The 15,240-nt window shown below is 52.5% G+C and overlaps 6 protein-coding genes across 6 annotated transcripts; 5 read left to right on the top strand and 1 right to left on the bottom strand.

Annotated features, from left to right (window-relative positions):
* Positions 1–1,045: 1,045 nt before the first annotated feature.
* On the bottom strand, positions 1,046–2,352 carry AYO21_05359 (hypothetical protein; the record flags this gene model as incomplete). Its single annotated transcript, XM_022655329.1, has 2 exons — positions 1,046–1,326; positions 1,392–2,352. 2 exons carry the CDS (start codon positions 2,350–2,352, stop codon positions 1,046–1,048), a joined length of 1,242 nt encoding a protein of 413 aa, XP_022512411.1.
* Positions 2,353–3,174: 822 nt separating this feature from the next.
* AYO21_05358 (hypothetical protein) lies at positions 3,175–4,174 on the top strand (the record flags this gene model as incomplete). Its single annotated transcript, XM_022655328.1, has 4 exons — positions 3,175–3,367; positions 3,439–3,572; positions 3,633–3,962; positions 4,016–4,174. The coding sequence occupies 4 exons, from the start codon at positions 3,175–3,177 to the stop codon at positions 4,172–4,174; spliced, it is 816 nt and encodes a 271-aa protein (XP_022512410.1).
* A 1,310-nt stretch (positions 4,175–5,484) lies between these two features.
* On the top strand, positions 5,485–6,337 carry AYO21_05357 (hypothetical protein; the record flags this gene model as incomplete). Its single annotated transcript, XM_022655327.1, has 2 exons — positions 5,485–5,612; positions 5,683–6,337. The coding sequence occupies 2 exons, from the start codon at positions 5,485–5,487 to the stop codon at positions 6,335–6,337; spliced, it is 783 nt and encodes a 260-aa protein (XP_022512409.1).
* Positions 6,338–7,252: 915 nt separating this feature from the next.
* Positions 7,253–8,290, top strand: AYO21_05356 (hypothetical protein; the record flags this gene model as incomplete). Its single annotated transcript, XM_022655326.1, has 1 exon — positions 7,253–8,290. The coding sequence occupies one exon, from the start codon at positions 7,253–7,255 to the stop codon at positions 8,288–8,290; it is 1,038 nt and encodes a 345-aa protein (XP_022512408.1).
* A 971-nt stretch (positions 8,291–9,261) lies between these two features.
* On the top strand, positions 9,262–10,862 carry AYO21_05355 (hypothetical protein; the record flags this gene model as incomplete). The annotated part of the gene is made up of 10 exons (XM_022655325.1): positions 9,262–9,318; positions 9,372–9,429; positions 9,500–9,790; positions 9,844–9,887; positions 9,941–9,952; positions 10,005–10,314; positions 10,375–10,438; positions 10,492–10,628; positions 10,688–10,772; positions 10,832–10,862. 10 exons carry the CDS (start codon positions 9,262–9,264, stop codon positions 10,860–10,862), a joined length of 1,089 nt encoding a protein of 362 aa, XP_022512407.1.
* Positions 10,863–11,866: 1,004 nt separating this feature from the next.
* AYO21_05354 (hypothetical protein) lies at positions 11,867–14,198 on the top strand (the record flags this gene model as incomplete). The annotated part of the gene is made up of 2 exons (XM_022655324.1): positions 11,867–12,744; positions 12,803–14,198. The coding sequence occupies 2 exons, from the start codon at positions 11,867–11,869 to the stop codon at positions 14,196–14,198; spliced, it is 2,274 nt and encodes a 757-aa protein (XP_022512406.1).
* Between the last annotated feature and the right edge of the window lie 1,042 nt (positions 14,199–15,240).

Below are 15,240 nucleotides of genomic sequence, written 5' to 3'. Positions count from 1 at the left end.
GCTTTGAACTTTGTAGGGCCACTACAACCTACGCACGACGTACGGTGACTGCGGCGGGCGGCGAAAGGGCCCTCTCCACCAGTGGGCGGCGGGCGTCCAGGCGGAAAGCATGCCACTTGTTAGTTAAAGAGACTAAAGGCTAGTCACCTATCGACGCACAGTACCGAGTCGGGTTTACAATTCTGTAACTCCACAGCCTGCGAGTGCGGATCTCAGAGCCTGCACACCGCTATTCCCGGCGCTCTCTGTGACTGGGCCATCGATGAGCCTTCTACATCTAGAGCTACGTAGATTCGCATCATTGGTTGCACACTTGCATCCATGCCAATTGTTGGCATGGTTAGGCGTCTGCGAATCTCTCAGTTCAACGGATCCCTAGTGAGCTCAGAAGTGATAATCATTCCTCTCCGGCCATGAGCCAAAAAAAAGTCAAAAGGAAAAAAAAATATCAGATGTCGGGTCTCCATCAGCCCCTCGCGTGCCTCAGGAGCAACCACCAATCACGGATGCATTTCATGGTCGGCAGTGACTCCAACGGATTCCAATGACTCAATGGGCCGAGAAGCCAAGGAGAGACGCGACAGGGTCACCACGACAGGCCAGTGCCCCTCAGTCCCTATAAAACTCAATTTGTGGGGAGGCGCAGTACTAACGAGGTACACCATCACCCAGCGTTTGGACGATCGAAAGAATGGTATTACTCTGGTTCCTGCTGAGTATTGAGATCATCAAATTGACAATGGCAAGAGTTGTTACTGAGCTTCGCTGCATAGTCGTCGCTGTGGTCGTCACTGATTGTACCTCAAGCATCAATGCGCAGTCTGAATTATCCCAACCTCGTCCGGCCCCTTCATCCTCCAGACACAAACCGCTAGTCGCAAGGGTGAAACAAAGGTGAAAATTCAAGGTGGGAGTAAAAAAATAAAAGAGAACGAGAAAATGCTGGATAGTTCCCCACACGCTCCCATCGGTTTCATCATCTTCATTATTCGGTAGGTTGTCACGCATGCATTCTCCCTGATCAGCCCGACCCAATCCCGATTCATCACGGCGCCTGCGTCGTTGGAGGAACCACCTTGGGCTCCACTTCGACAGGCTGGTCTGATACCTCCACCGCTTCCTTTGCGGCCTGAACCTCCTCTATGCCAGCTTGCACATCTTGAATGGAGGCCCCTTTCTCAGCGGTGGTCGTCAAGTCTTCACCCGGATGCTCTGACTTGTAGTCCACGTCCAGCTTTTGCACCTCCTCTTCTGTGAGCTTGCGTTCTTTTTCTAGCCTAACTTCTCGACCACGTTTGTGACAGTACCAAAAGACAAAGAGTAGCACTACGAAAAAAAAACCCAGGGTCAGTGCCATACTCAAAATTTGCGCTCCAAGGGAATGCTCTTACCAAATAGTGCCAGCGACCACAGCACGTTCATACCCATGAAAGCTGGAAATCGCGCCCGAAGATAGTTCATGATTGATCTGAGCGCGGCTGTGATAGCGGTTGGCTTGCCCACCAGTTCTTTCAGGGACGGGGTCTTGAATCCCATCTTCTTGGCCGCCGCAGCCGCCTTGCCTGCGTTGTCCATGTTGACACCACTCTTCTGGGCCCTTTCGGCCGCTGCAGCCATCATCTCGGGCGCAAACCCTTTCGTCATGGTTTCCGGAAGTCTCTCGATGAGCTTCTGCAGAAAGCTTGGTAGTGAATTGAAGGTCTTCTGCAATTGCCGGTCACCATTCGTCAATAACTTTTCCAGGTCATCGTATGCGGTTGGGACACCGTTGACCAGGTCTTTAAAGATTAGATTGAATTTCTGCAACAGTTCTTGTGTTTCGTCACTAATGGAAAAGACTCGATTGTTAACCGCCGCGAGGTTGAGCCGTTCCAGTACGATGGTCATGTCCTCTTCTTCCTGCCTGGCCTGCTTGACTTCTTCGCTGTCTTCCAACTCCCGCTTTCTAAGGCTAGCAGCGATGTCTTCTAAGCCAGCTGCAGTGGCTTCGTTCTTTTGGCGTTTGACGTCTCGACTGTCACGTCTGAGCCAGCTCCAGGTCGCCTTTGACTTGGACTGGGTGTTATCTGTTGCGTCATTTGCATCTGTCTGGAGCGTTGCTGGCTCTTCGCTGAGCTCACTTGGAGTCTCGGGAGGCAGTGGAATGTTTTGGGCCCCGTCCATAAGAGCGATTTGGGCATCCTTGCCTACCGATGCGGCCCCAGGGCGGGCGGGGAGTGGAGGAGGATTTTCTTGGGATGTGATTCGATCCAGGAACTTCTCATCCTCTTCAGATAGCACCGGGGCTTCTGACCTGCGTGCTGTTACAAGATGGGCCTTGGCCTTGATGTAATTAATGTATTCCATCGCCATGGTGCAGGAAGTCTCAACCACAGGTAAGAATTATGTTAGGTCAAAACCAAGAGGCTTGTGCCTAAGGAGAAAAGAATAGAAAATGGGATTTCGGACAAAGGAATAAGGGTATCAGATTATCATTAGTGATGTATGAGGAAGTTGATACTGAAGCCTTTTGGTCATATCGAGGGGAATGGTGGTGGGTGGGTGGTGTCTGCGCCACAAACGACGTCATGATTAGAACTTGACACAGCCATATCTCTCAACAGCCAATCAGAGTCGCAGTAGACTATCAAGGCTCAACAACGCTCTGGTTGGGAACAGAGCAAAGAGGAGAGTCACAGCTGCGAAATGAAGGAATAGCTCTCCAGTGGAACTTGTCTTTCGGGACTGCAGTGTGAATGGTCTGTAGTGAGCTATGTGTGTTAAAAGGGGTCAAAAAAAGAAAAGGAAAGGTATAATGTGCGCCCTGAAGATGGAGCAAGTCAATAAAGATCGCACAAGTGCCCATTTTGAGACTGTATACATCGCAACAGGACTTTAGCATGCTCAGCCCTGAAGTATATTGTGGGCCGTTTTCGCTGACAGAAGATCCCCTGGTCAACCTTAAGGAGCCATGAAGACCACGAGCCACCAGTGCAGCAGTGACAGTCACCTGCGGTGTTCTTTTTATCGACCTCACCTTCACCTGCCATGCGTGTCACCCCTAACTGCCTTTTGGTGTTTACAAGTGACAAAGCGTGGAGAATTTCAATATTCCTTTCTCAATACCCCTCTTTCTCGTCCCACGCGCTGTGCTTCCACGAACTGTGGAGATATCGACGGCCTTTCTATACAAAGATGCGCGCCGATACCCAATATTTCGAAAGCCTCACGGCTCCTCGCAAGCTGGAGAGAAGAACTCTCGTTTTTCGTGACAAACTCACCAACGAGCAACCCAAGAAAACAGCGCCTGCACTCGTCTTCCGCCAGAGCACTCATCCTCTCCCGTACTTCGCCCATCATCAACTCGATCCCCAGTACTTTCCCCTTGGTAGGTCGACCACCCAATGTCTCTGACGAGGGGAATATATTCCATGCTTTTTCGAGTCTAATGCTCAGCAGATATCGGTCAGCCATGTGGCGGCCCAATAGCCGACAATCGTGGAGCCACGGCCGACAATCAAGCTTGGGACGATGAGGACAGCGATGCGGCAGCCGATCTTGAGTCCGAAGCAGAGGATGACCTGAATGCGGAGGTAGGAATATCTATAACGCATTTTCTCATTTGATTTGGTGTCGCTGATCAGACTGACTAGGGTTCCCATGGTAAGCCCAAACGTCGTCGTAAATTCGACTCTGCCAAAATGGCCAATGCTGGAGATATCAAGAAGATGAAAATCCAGGGAGGCCGCCCTGCCGTTGCGAAGAAAGTCACGGCGGACCTGGACTCCGATGACGAGATGATTGTGCGCATGAAAGAGGCTCGGTTTCTGGAGAAAGACATTGCACAAGCTCTCATCGATCAGGGTCGCACCGCCTACAATCCAAAGACCATCGGCACGCGTTGGCGACGCATCAAGGCAGCTTTGCAGAAGCGACAGGACGACCTACTTGACGCGGACTTGACAGACTGGCACGAAGGGGATGTAGGTTTTGGGGTCACAATTGGGAACGAACAATGACTGACGAAGACACGCAGGATGATGTTCTTCTGCAGGCTGTCATCAAGACCGAGAAGGAAGTGAAGAGGCTCAAAGACGACATCGAGTCGAGGAAGTGGCGCATGGTGGCTGATCAGATGAAGTCATTGAAGGCATGTCTCGCAATGTCCCCGATGCCAGATCTAAGTCAGTACTAACTGTGCGGGTCGCAGCCCGTGGTCAACTTCTCCCAGAACGCCTGTCGAGATAGGTACGAAGCTCTTCAGCATGGCTGCGCAAAACCTACCCCCGAATCGATTGAGAACCCGAACCCTGAAATCCTTGAACGTATTAGATCCCGAAAGGAAAAGGAGCGCAAGATTCGAGAAGGAAACCAGATAGCTGAGCTGGAGCAGAAGAACGTGGAGGCGAATGGCTGGACTTCGAGGATGCGGACCTATTTCTAGTCAACCGAATGGTAGACACCAAACGCAGACAGTTGGAGCGTCTACCAGCTAAAGACCTGGATGAGCAGTGGTGACTGCGCAATCAAGCATGCCAGGCACTCTTGCATCACAACGGCACTTTTGTGCTTTGCCGATATACGGAGGGCTTGCGCATACAATGTCGCCTGGTGAAGTAACTCCCGATACGGCGAATTAACCAGGCTCACATTTGGACAATTTCAGTACTGTCTCGGAGGCGACGACGCATAACCATTGACCTCGGGATACGCTTCTCTGTCATTTTTGGATGTGAACATACACAGAGGTACCAGCGGATGCCGGGAGGATGACAATGTCACAAGCTGTTGATCTGAATTCTTTGAAGCTGTGGCAGCTTGCGCAAGGCGCGTGCGACAGTCAAAACGCGGTCAGCTGACAATGTCAACAAATGATTTAGAAGTCATGGTTCTGCTAATGAAATGGGGGCCTCGAGACCCTCCGCTTCCGCAACATCTCCATCGCTTCGACAAGTCTCTTTCCTGGGGCTGTGTTTTACCGACTCACTACTGCAAGTTGCACTGCATGCATGCCTGGAAGATAGGCGCAGCCTTTTCACTATGATTCGATAATGCATCTCCCCGTTGGTGTGGTTGCCTTCAGCCAAGCCTCGCAACCGCCCTGCGCAGCGCAGGTATATATCCCAAACCTTCCATTCTTGTCTCCCTTCCTTTCCTTTCTTCACGCACCCGAGCAGGCAAAGCACACGCGCGTCCGGCTATCTTTGTTTCGCGCAAAGAAAACCGAACCGTCAAGTCCTTCCGTGTGATTTCCATCGGCTGTTGACCCTCTCTCGAGAGTTTGGTTGACAGGCGTGGGAGTCATCCAGCGAAGACTTGCGCAGCTCCCCATCACATGTCCTTGTGAAGCGTCGCTCTCCCACCGAAGAACACATATCACGCTCTCTACTACAATCACAGGTTCTTCTGCCGTTCCTTCCTTCCTTCGCTCGTGGGTGAATCTCTGGATCTTGACAAGCAACGATCATTGCATTTTGCCTAATGTCGATGCGCTCTTTCGACAACATGTTCAAGCGATCGTTCAATACAAGGGAAGGTCGCATCGTCAAGTCGAAGACCACAAAGACCACTTATCCCGAACACGTGAAGAAGAAGATGCAGGACACTGTGGACGCCGGCTCGCCAGTGGCAAGGTAGGCAGCCTTGAATACAAAACAAGCCAGACATTTGCGGAAAGAGCAATATAAACTGATCCTCGTACAGTACATTGACGAGCCCCATCGTCACGTTGGTGGTGGGTTGTGAGCAGCGTCTCTTCGCTGCTCATGAAGACGTCCTCTGTCATTCACCCTACTTTGCGGCTGCTCTCAAAGGCAACTTTCTTGAAGGCAGCTCGAAGAGGGTGGAACTGCCTGATGAAGAACCCGAAATTCTATCCTGCGTTCTTGAGTTTCTCTACAAGGGTGACTATTATCCTCGCTTGCTGCACAACAAGCGCCGAGATACTTGGGATCTCGAGGACGCCCAGGATTTCATAAAAAATGGTGGCCGCGGAAACAAAGCATCGACAATTTACCTCGCTGACGCCGGTGGCGATGTCTTGAGAGATACCGTGGTGTACTGCGCTGCCGAGAAGTACGGCCTGGAGGAACTGAAACGCCTGTGTCTACGGAAGCAGGGGTTGCAGTCTGGAATCCAAGTCGACGTGATCTTGCGATCAGCTCGATATGCGTATGCGCACACGCCGGATACCGAGTCGCGACTCCGCGCTCATTACCTAGCCCTGATCATTCGAAGTCGCAAGACTTTCAAGAGGAGTGGAACCATGCAGATGGAGATGGAGAATGGGGGCAAATTGTTTTTCGACCTCTTTGTGGCGATGTGCAATCATATCGACGACATTGTCGAGATCAGGTAAGGGATCAACGCGTGATTTTGTGCAGGCATCGGAAATTCGCAGTTCATTGGAACAAAATGCTTACATCTTTTGATCTTGACAGCAACAGCCGGTCTCCCAGAGTCATCTAAAGGGTTGCGCAGACGACTCGAAGTAGGCTCGACGGTCTGGTGCTATGATGTGAGGTAGGACAGTATGTTTACCGGGCCGTTGGAATCAGCAACGAGTCTTGTGGGATCTCGCCTGCTTTGACAGCAGCAACAACTCCGCTTCTTCTCGAGGTTGGCCGACGACACTTGGTGGTTCATCGCAACCCTACTCCTTCTAATGGCCCTGCTTAGGCGCAATTTCGGCTTTCCGCTCTTCCATTGGGATTTTGAGAATTCCAAGGAAATGATCAACTCACACAGTGTGCGATCTACAACTCGCAACTCTTATGTACTTTGGTTGTTTTCTCGACTCTGGTGTCGACGTCTGATATGGTGAAGCTACTTTCAAGCTTGATCCCTAGGGACGGGATGAAAACCTCTATGTTCAGAATAGGAAAATGAGAGATTCGGCCACCTCAAATATCTTGTTTCCTTATGTTGTGCTGTCCTCGAATGCATCAGCATGTGTTGATCAGTGAATATTCAAAGTCCGGGAGAGCATGTGGCTGCAAGTAAGTATTTCCGTTCTTCCTGCCTCCAACCCTTCCATCCTCGAGTCCCCGCTCTATGTCAACCTGGACAACAGGCATTGGACCTTTCTCCCTGTTTTGTTCTTTCGCTTCAAACCAACCATTGATCTGCCTGTATCTGGCTTGGTTTCCTCTTACTTTCTCTACGCGTGAGATTCTATTCTCGACTGGACACACTTCAGAACTAATTAAAGACCGACCTTTTGGTCTTCTGTGATTTACTCATTGTTCTCTCACTTCCACGTCATTCAACCACCATGTCCAACTTGTGGGACAAGTCTACTTTAACAGCCGAAGAGCGGGCTCGACGATACAACCAAGAGGCATTGCTGGCATACTCGGACGGTTCGATAAATGGTGATGAAGCCAATGAGAGCATATCGAGAAGCAGAGTTCCACGTCATCCGTTTCCACAACCCAAGCGACGCAAAACATCCACAACGGTGACAGCGGAGCAAACTTCGTCTTTAGAATCTCCGAACATGTCAACATCATCAGGCCCTGCACCAGTTCGGATCAAACGCGAGGCCGAAGCACAAGCTCTGGAGAAGTTACAGCAAAAGCCACCTGAGCAAAGAGTGAAGGTCTACGTAGGGAAGAATAACACCGAAATGGAAGTGAGCCTCGAAGACCTCGAAAAAGCCCCCGTGTTGAAGTGCCTGGTCCGCGAACTCGGCACACCCAGTCCATACATTATGCATCCAGGACTGCTGGCTGTCGATGCAGACCAGTTTCGTGCGGTTCGCGAGTTTCTTCTGACGGATGAATACATGCCCGCACTTGTGAACCATCCACATGGGGAGAATGTCCTTCCAAAGCAACTCGACAACTGCGCCACTGTCGACCACTACAGAAACGAGGCACTAAGGAGTGGAAAGTTGTATGTCATCGCCGAAAGACTAGGGATGAAAAGCTTGCAAGACCTCGTTTTTCGGAAGATCACTCAGGCGCAGTTCCATCCGTACGGGCCCCAATGTCTCCTTGACTTGGCTATGATCATTTTTTCGCGACCCGATGCGGGTGACTTGAACCCAACAGAAAATCCGAACAAATCAGAAAGAGAACTAGAAGGAATTGGCGAGAATGAACAAGGGGATGTTCTCGAAGAATGGCTCATCAAGTCGATAAGGGACCAGTTTCAGCGGACTATGATCCATCATTCTCGACATTTCTTTCGTGTCTCAGAGCATGGTGCATGTAGGAAGAGAGGATTTGGTCCCAGAGTCCTAAGAAGTAAAGTTGAGGATTGGGAAGCACTCGATCCAGGTGTGGTCGCGATTGAAGACGATGACTGAGAGGTTGCCTTTGATATATTGAGGGCGTTTGAGAGACAGGGTCTACAGTACATACCCCTGGCTCGCCGCTACACACCTGACTTTTTCGGGGCGAGGAGCGAAGAGCAACACTCTATCTGTTTATCCGCATCTGGTTTATCTGATGTCTTGCGTGGTTTCGACATATGGCGAGGGAAATAGGCGCTATTTGCATCAACAAATATCAGGGTGCTGAGAGCTGGGAAGGCAGGGAAGAATACTCCCACCAGACGGATGGCAGCCTTGTCGCGAACATGGCACGTGCCTGGCTGACATTAGTTAGGCGTGTCAGGCTCCGTCACGCCCGTACTTGGCGTTCTCGGATAGGGGTTACTCCGGATCATGACCTCGGTAGCTACGATCGTCGTGCCTCCACATTTTTGTCCTCGCTTGATCAACCCCGCCGTTAACTTCTCCTTCAATCCCCCCGCGGCCTTGTTTACCAATGATGCCAAATGATGCGTGCCTCTATGATGACGCGTGCTTTGAATCTTTGGTCTTTTGAGTTTCGCCATCAGCTCCCAGAGCCAGGCTTGAATTGTAAGACGTACATCACGAAAAGAAGAGCCAACCCAAGGGGCTTTTCCTCAATCTGGACAGCCTCTTGGATGCCTCAGTATCTCCAATCCTGTAGGCCATGACTTGTCCACTTGCCTTTTGCCCGTCCTGTGCGACCCGAGGCTCCATCTGCTCGGCATTTTGGGTTTCTCGGATCTACAATCTCCATTGTGTTCGTCCCTTCCAAGATAATGGGGAAGGACTAAGAAGGCGCACCTGCCCCTCCTCCACCCCTCGTTCTCTGGCCAACCCGTGCACAAGTCGATGACCGAGTCAGACAAAGATAAAATCTACTAATGTCGCTCGTGCGGCCTTCTCTTCTACCTCCTTCTGCTTCTCTACTCTACCCTGTACCCGTTCCACCGACCTACTGAACAGTCACAGTCTTTGCCGCCATGAGTGATCCCGCGCCGACTTTCGATATTCCCAAGGAGTGCTGGGGCGCTGTTGTGGTACGTGACTTGCAACGAACCAGCTTAGTCCAGGCTCTCACACAACTCAACAGAAAAATGAGGGACCCGACTTCTATGTCGAGGTAGAGAAGGTGCCTGTACCTGAAATTGGTGCGTACACAGCCTGTCGAACCCTTGCTAATCTGACTCAAATGTGCTGACTCGCGACCCTTCCGTGCAGGTCCCAATGATGTCCTGATCAAACTCAATGCCACGGGTCTCTGCCTAAGCGATGTCCACTTTATGCTCAACGACTGGGGCACCGCGAAGATGTCCGACCTAGGGGTCAAGTGCGCCGGACACGAAGGAGCTGGAGTGATTGTCAAAGTGGGTGAGAACGTCACGGCATACAAGGTTGGCCAGCGGGCCGGCTACAAACCGATCCAAAATGTGTGCCATTCCTGCGAATACTGCAAGAGCGGCAGAGAGACATATTGCTTCAAAGCCGTCTACACTGGCGGCCACTGCGACGGTGGGTACATGCTGGCGTGCTTGCGAACAGAACATATATTAATGCACCTGCAGGGTCATACAAGCAGTACGTGGTTTCACCAGAGAATTATACAACCGTAAGGGCCCACTCAAGACGTGAAACATATCATAGGCTAACTCCCCATCACAGCTCATTCCCGACGTAAGTCCGGCTATGCATCCTCCCTGCCTCTACGTGTGTTGACCCTTCCTAGGGAGTATCAGACTATGTCGCCGGTCCCGTGATGTGCTCCGCCTCGACAATTTACTCCTCGCTCAAGGAATCGGATCTGAGACCGGGTCAATGGGCCGTCTTTCCTGGTGGTGGTGGCGGTGTTGGTATTCAGGGTGTTCAACTGGCTGCCGCAATGGGTATTCGGCCGATCGTGGTCGACACTGGAGACGAGAGGAAAAAGCTCTCCCTGCATTATGGAGCTGAACATTTCATCGACTTTAAGGATGGAGACCCGGTAAAGAAAGTTCTTGAAATAACCGAAGGAGGAGCCCATGGAGTCATTGTTACTGGTATGTCTCGCCGGACACATTGCGACCTTTTCTATGGCGAGTAGCTAACAGCATCGACAGCTGTACAAGCGTACCCCATCGCACTTGACTACCTCGGAGCTCGAGGAGGTGGACAAGTCATGTGGTAAGATATATTTCGCTCCAGCAGGTCTAACGCACTGGCTGACGCATGCATAGCATTGGCATCCCGCCGAAAGGAAAGTATCACATCGACCTGGACGCATCAAGGCTGGTGTTCCGCAATCAGTCCATCAAAGGAACTTTGGTCAGCAGCTTGGCCGATATCGACGAGACACTGGACTTTGCCAAACGAGGTATGTGATGCGCGGATGTGTGTGCAGTGGTGACGAGGAGGCTGAACAGAAATGAACAGGGAAACTTCGCCTCGAGCCCACCGTGGTAGGGTTGAGCAAATTCAACGAATCGGTTCAGAAACTCAAGAACGGACAAGTAGCAGGGTAAGTTTTCGGGCTTCGGCAGGCAGGGCAATCCAGAGTGTTCACTGACGAGTACGCAGGCGAATTGTGGTTGACTTCAACCTACCGTGATAAAGCATAGTTTCTGATGCAGGGTCGCTTCTGACGAGGCTGGAAGCAGATTGCAACATGCCCACCTCGGACAGGGAGAGTGGTCTGAGAGCCTGGTGGGAGACGGACACAAGTGCGCTGGCGAGTCTATTGGCTGCAGTTTCTATACCGAGGGCCTGTGGCTGCAGCAGTACTGGGCGCATTCGAGTAGAAAAGTAGACGCGTGCTTGTAGTGTCACTCGGTAGCGAGAAAAGTAAAGAGAAGGTACCTAGGAGACAGTGCTTTGTGGCTTCTACCTTGATGCAGTTCCTCCCGGTGCGGATTTGGCGGCAGTTGCCGTTCAGCCAATAAGATACAGAGATGACCGAGTCCACCTGTTTCCGCAAATAGATCAGCCAATCATGACCAGCTCTACGCGCCGACCGGGTTTGAGGCCATTGAGACTCCACCGTATTGCTTTCCTCCTCGTCTCTTTCTTCTATCGTGCTCTTCCTCCTCACCTCCAGACCAATGTCCACAATTTCCACCCTCTCCCCTGCTATTGGTTTGTCTCTCGCCAATGCATTCATTCAGCGTCTTCACAGGTGTGATAGATCTTCATGATCTGGCATAACTTCTATCTTGAGCCGCTAAACGCCAGCCAAGGTAGATTTTCTCCCACCGGTCACCCATTGGGCCGCTTGCATCATGCGAAGAGCTCCCGTTTTCTGTGAGTGCGCCCGGTGCTCATCCTAGGGGCAATCGTGGTCGTTCATTTTTGTCCCGCTCACATCCCCCTTCTTGAATATCTTTCTTGCTCCCCTTCTTCTGTCCTCGTGTGCCTGGTGTGCTGTTCGTAAGTTGTTTCGAGGCAGTGTGCTGTGTTGTGCTCTGCTGTGCTGTGCTGTGCACCGTGCATCTTATTTTTTTTACCCTTTACACTTTAATTCTCTGTCCTTTTTCACGCTTGTACGCAGCAGGTCTGCTCCCTTTCGAGTTCTGCTGGGACCAGCACGGTCAAGTACGCTGCGATCAGGCATCCAGCATGGCTACCACATCCGCGTCAACTCCAGCCCTCCAAGGCTTTTCACTCTTTCCGACGACAGTCCCCAAGATATCGATTCCAAACCCACACAAAAAGAACCCAAGCCTACACAGTATCAGTGTCGTCACCTCGCCGGACAGCGCGTTTTCGCCCAATGCCGAGTCGGTCGTGATCAAAATGGAGGAGGAACGGCCGCCTCTGCCTCGACTCCCAACCCGCCTGAGCGAGCAGCAGCCCATGCGGGAAACTACCCCTTCTCCGGAAGACATCGGACGGGCAGTGAGCACGGTATCGCCGATCGATGGGAAGACGCCCACTCAGCCCGTCCACCCTTCTGCTGCAGCGGCGGCGTATACCCCATCGTTATACCAGTCGCCCGACTTTCGTCAAAAGTCATCTTCGCAAGCCTCATCGTCACCAGGGACAGGATCAGCCACGACATTGGTGGCAGCACCAGCTTCCACCGTGTTCGTCCAGGTTGCGCCAAATGACAAATCCCCGATCGGGCCGTCGCCAATCGTGCCCATCCGCTCCATGTTCCCCGTCTACGACCCTTCTGCGCCTGTGGTCACTCTGCCAGTGTTCGTCCCGCAACCCCCGCCGCCGGTGCGAATCTCCGGCATGCCTCTTTTCGCAGGCATACCACCTTCGAGGGAGGACTACCGAAGAAGCAGCCTTTCGATCCCATTCAACATGTCAGCCATGGCAGCTGCACAGAGGACGGCGCCGGCGAGTGTTCTCAACTTTCCGTCAGACGTCATGAGCATCAGCGTCGGTCCCCGCATATCGACGCAAAGGGAGCTCGAGAAGTTGTGGGAAGCTTCTCACGGGACGGAACCGGCTTCGTCGATCAAGTCTTTCGATCTCGAGATGGCACGGTAGATGCGCGCTCTCCACACGTTTTGTTTTTCATATCACGCTAATGATGGTGCGCAGGACCGAGGAAGCAACATTTGTATTTGGCTCCCACCCGTCTCTGCCCTTCTACACCCTCCAAACGTACGACACGAATGAGATCGCCATCTCAAAAACCTGCCCCAGCAAACCCAAGTCCTCTTCAGCCGGGGCTGAGAGCCCAATCACCCGCGACGTCGTTCTCTGTCCGCTGGAGCCAGGTCCTCGCCGCCTTCCGCCCAATGACGGCCTCGTGGCCTTCATATTCCCCAAACTGGCGGCCCTCCTCGCTATAAACCAATCAGCCGCTCTCGCACGACAGCATAACCTCGCGCCCACAGACAGAGACGAGATCGAAGCGCAGGCGGTCCGTCGGGCTGCCCAGCAAGAAGCCTGCCACTTGCGGTTCAATGCGAGCGGCGGATTCTACGAACTGGAACACCCGGCCATAGGGCGGGGTGCTATGGGAGGGGATTTCGCGATGAAAAGCCCCTCTCTGAGCTCGCCGACGACGATCAAGAGCATTATGGGGAAGCCTGTGTTGCATGTGACCATTTCTAGTGACGGCCCTCTTCCTACTATCAGTGTGATAGACCCCAACGCTTCGCGACGGACCGGCGGGATCATGACGCCCACCACCACGGCTCCATCCTCTGCAGGAGCTGGCATACGGCGGTTGTCGACGCTTCCACTAACTGAAACGTCGTCGCCTTCGTCAGAGTTCTCGACCCTCGCGACCCTTGATCTGACCTCTGAGATCCTCCATGTAGATGCCAACACCATTCTCGACCTTATGCCCAGCCTGTTCAGCATCGACTGCATCGTCTCGGCGATTCTCTCCGTCGCCGTGGCAGACGCGACCACGAATGCGGTGCTGGGAAGCATGGAGATCTGGAAGCCTAGACCGGCCCCGACATCTCGTCTCGGAACAGGAACCAGAAGCATCCACACCCGGGCCGGCAGTGTGAAGAGCCACGTGGGCAGTGTCTTTTACGCGACCATCGCGGAGCGGGAAGAGGCCGAGGAGGAGGCCAAATTGATGCGGCGGGCCCACGAGGCCGACCTCCGCACGGGCGGCTACTCGTCATCGAGATCCAAGTCCAAAGGGTCGCGGATGTGGTTTGGGCGGTTGTCGAGCAGCAGCGCCACGACGACCGACGACGACTCCGAGGGCGTCTCGGAGAAGAAATCTCGGAGGAAGAGGAAGTCCAAGACCAAGACCAAGAAGATCGTTATGCGCGAGTTCGACCTGGAGAAGCTGGGCCACTACCAGTCCGGCGACCGCAAGGGCGAGGAGTTACCCGCCGTCACGAGGGGAGCGCTCAGCGGGCTGATCATGGTGTTGAGACTGGTCGTCTGGCTCCTCACCACGGTCGTGCAGGTGCTGGCTTGGGTGCTGGTCCATGTAACGAGGGGAGTGACCAGTGAGAAGTTCTGAGGGGTCATTCCCAAGGTCCTAGCCAGGTATAGACAGAGCCGGTCGACTCCGCCAACTCTTTTTTCTTGTTCATTTCCTTTTCTTGTTCCTATTTCCCAGACTTGGTATTTTTTGAGAGACGGCGAGATCATTCTGGCTGGGGCGTTTATCAAAGCGGCGGCCTGTGTCGCCCCTCTCTTGCTTGGGGAATGGATGCTTTGCAACTGCGTGCGTGATGGTGATGGTGATGGCGATGGCATGCGCAAAGGCACCAGATCTGGTTGGCTAAGATCCCTCTGTGTCAGTTCACACGGGGAGCATTTCGAGCGGGGTTTAGTTCACCACGCTGGATCATATTGAGGAGAAAGTAATGGATGACGGACATGGCTGGATAAAAATGCGGATGATGATAAGGGATCGGATCCATGTAACAGAAGACATCCAAAGGAAATACCAACCCAGCCAGCACACAGGGATTGACAATGATGATATATGTGAAATACGGATGTTGATGTCAGTGTGGGTGTGGGTGTGCAGGCAGATTAGTTGAAATCGCCAGATCTCGAACGAACTCACTCTTACCGGAACAAGCCTCTTATTCTTCTACAGTCTCTTCTTCTTCTTTCTTTCTGCGGGAGTCCAGTGCAATGGCCATGTCGAACGTCAACGTCAATGAAGAACAGTGAAAGTGGATGCCTGGATGGATGGTCTGAACTGCTTCACCCAACCAGCCGAACACGAAACAGTGAATTTATTGATCAGGTGAATCACTTCACTTCGGCTCTTTGCCTGACCTTTCTTTCTTGATGTTCTCTTTCCTGCGCCTTCACTTTTATTTCTTCAGATAACACACGCCCTACAAAACAAAGGTAGATGTTGGTTCAGTCACCTCCACCGTCTGCGACAAATTGAAAAACAAGAAGCGACGAGTCAATCAAGGCGGGCATCGGGGACGTGTCTCTCACCTTACATCCATCCCTTCGGTATACACCCTTCTCACGCACGGCCCGACGAACCATCAACGACCCTTTGTTCCTTGACTGTGTTCGTCGTTTTCGTCATC

The sequence above is a fragment of the Fonsecaea monophora genome, assembly GCF_001642475.1.
Source record: "Fonsecaea monophora strain CBS 269.37 chromosome Unknown Scaff33, whole genome shotgun sequence".
Taxonomy (NCBI): Eukaryota; Fungi; Ascomycota; class Eurotiomycetes; order Chaetothyriales; family Herpotrichiellaceae; genus Fonsecaea; species Fonsecaea monophora.
Note: the sequence above shows the minus strand (reverse complement) of the source record. Positions and strands in the feature narration are given on the sequence as shown.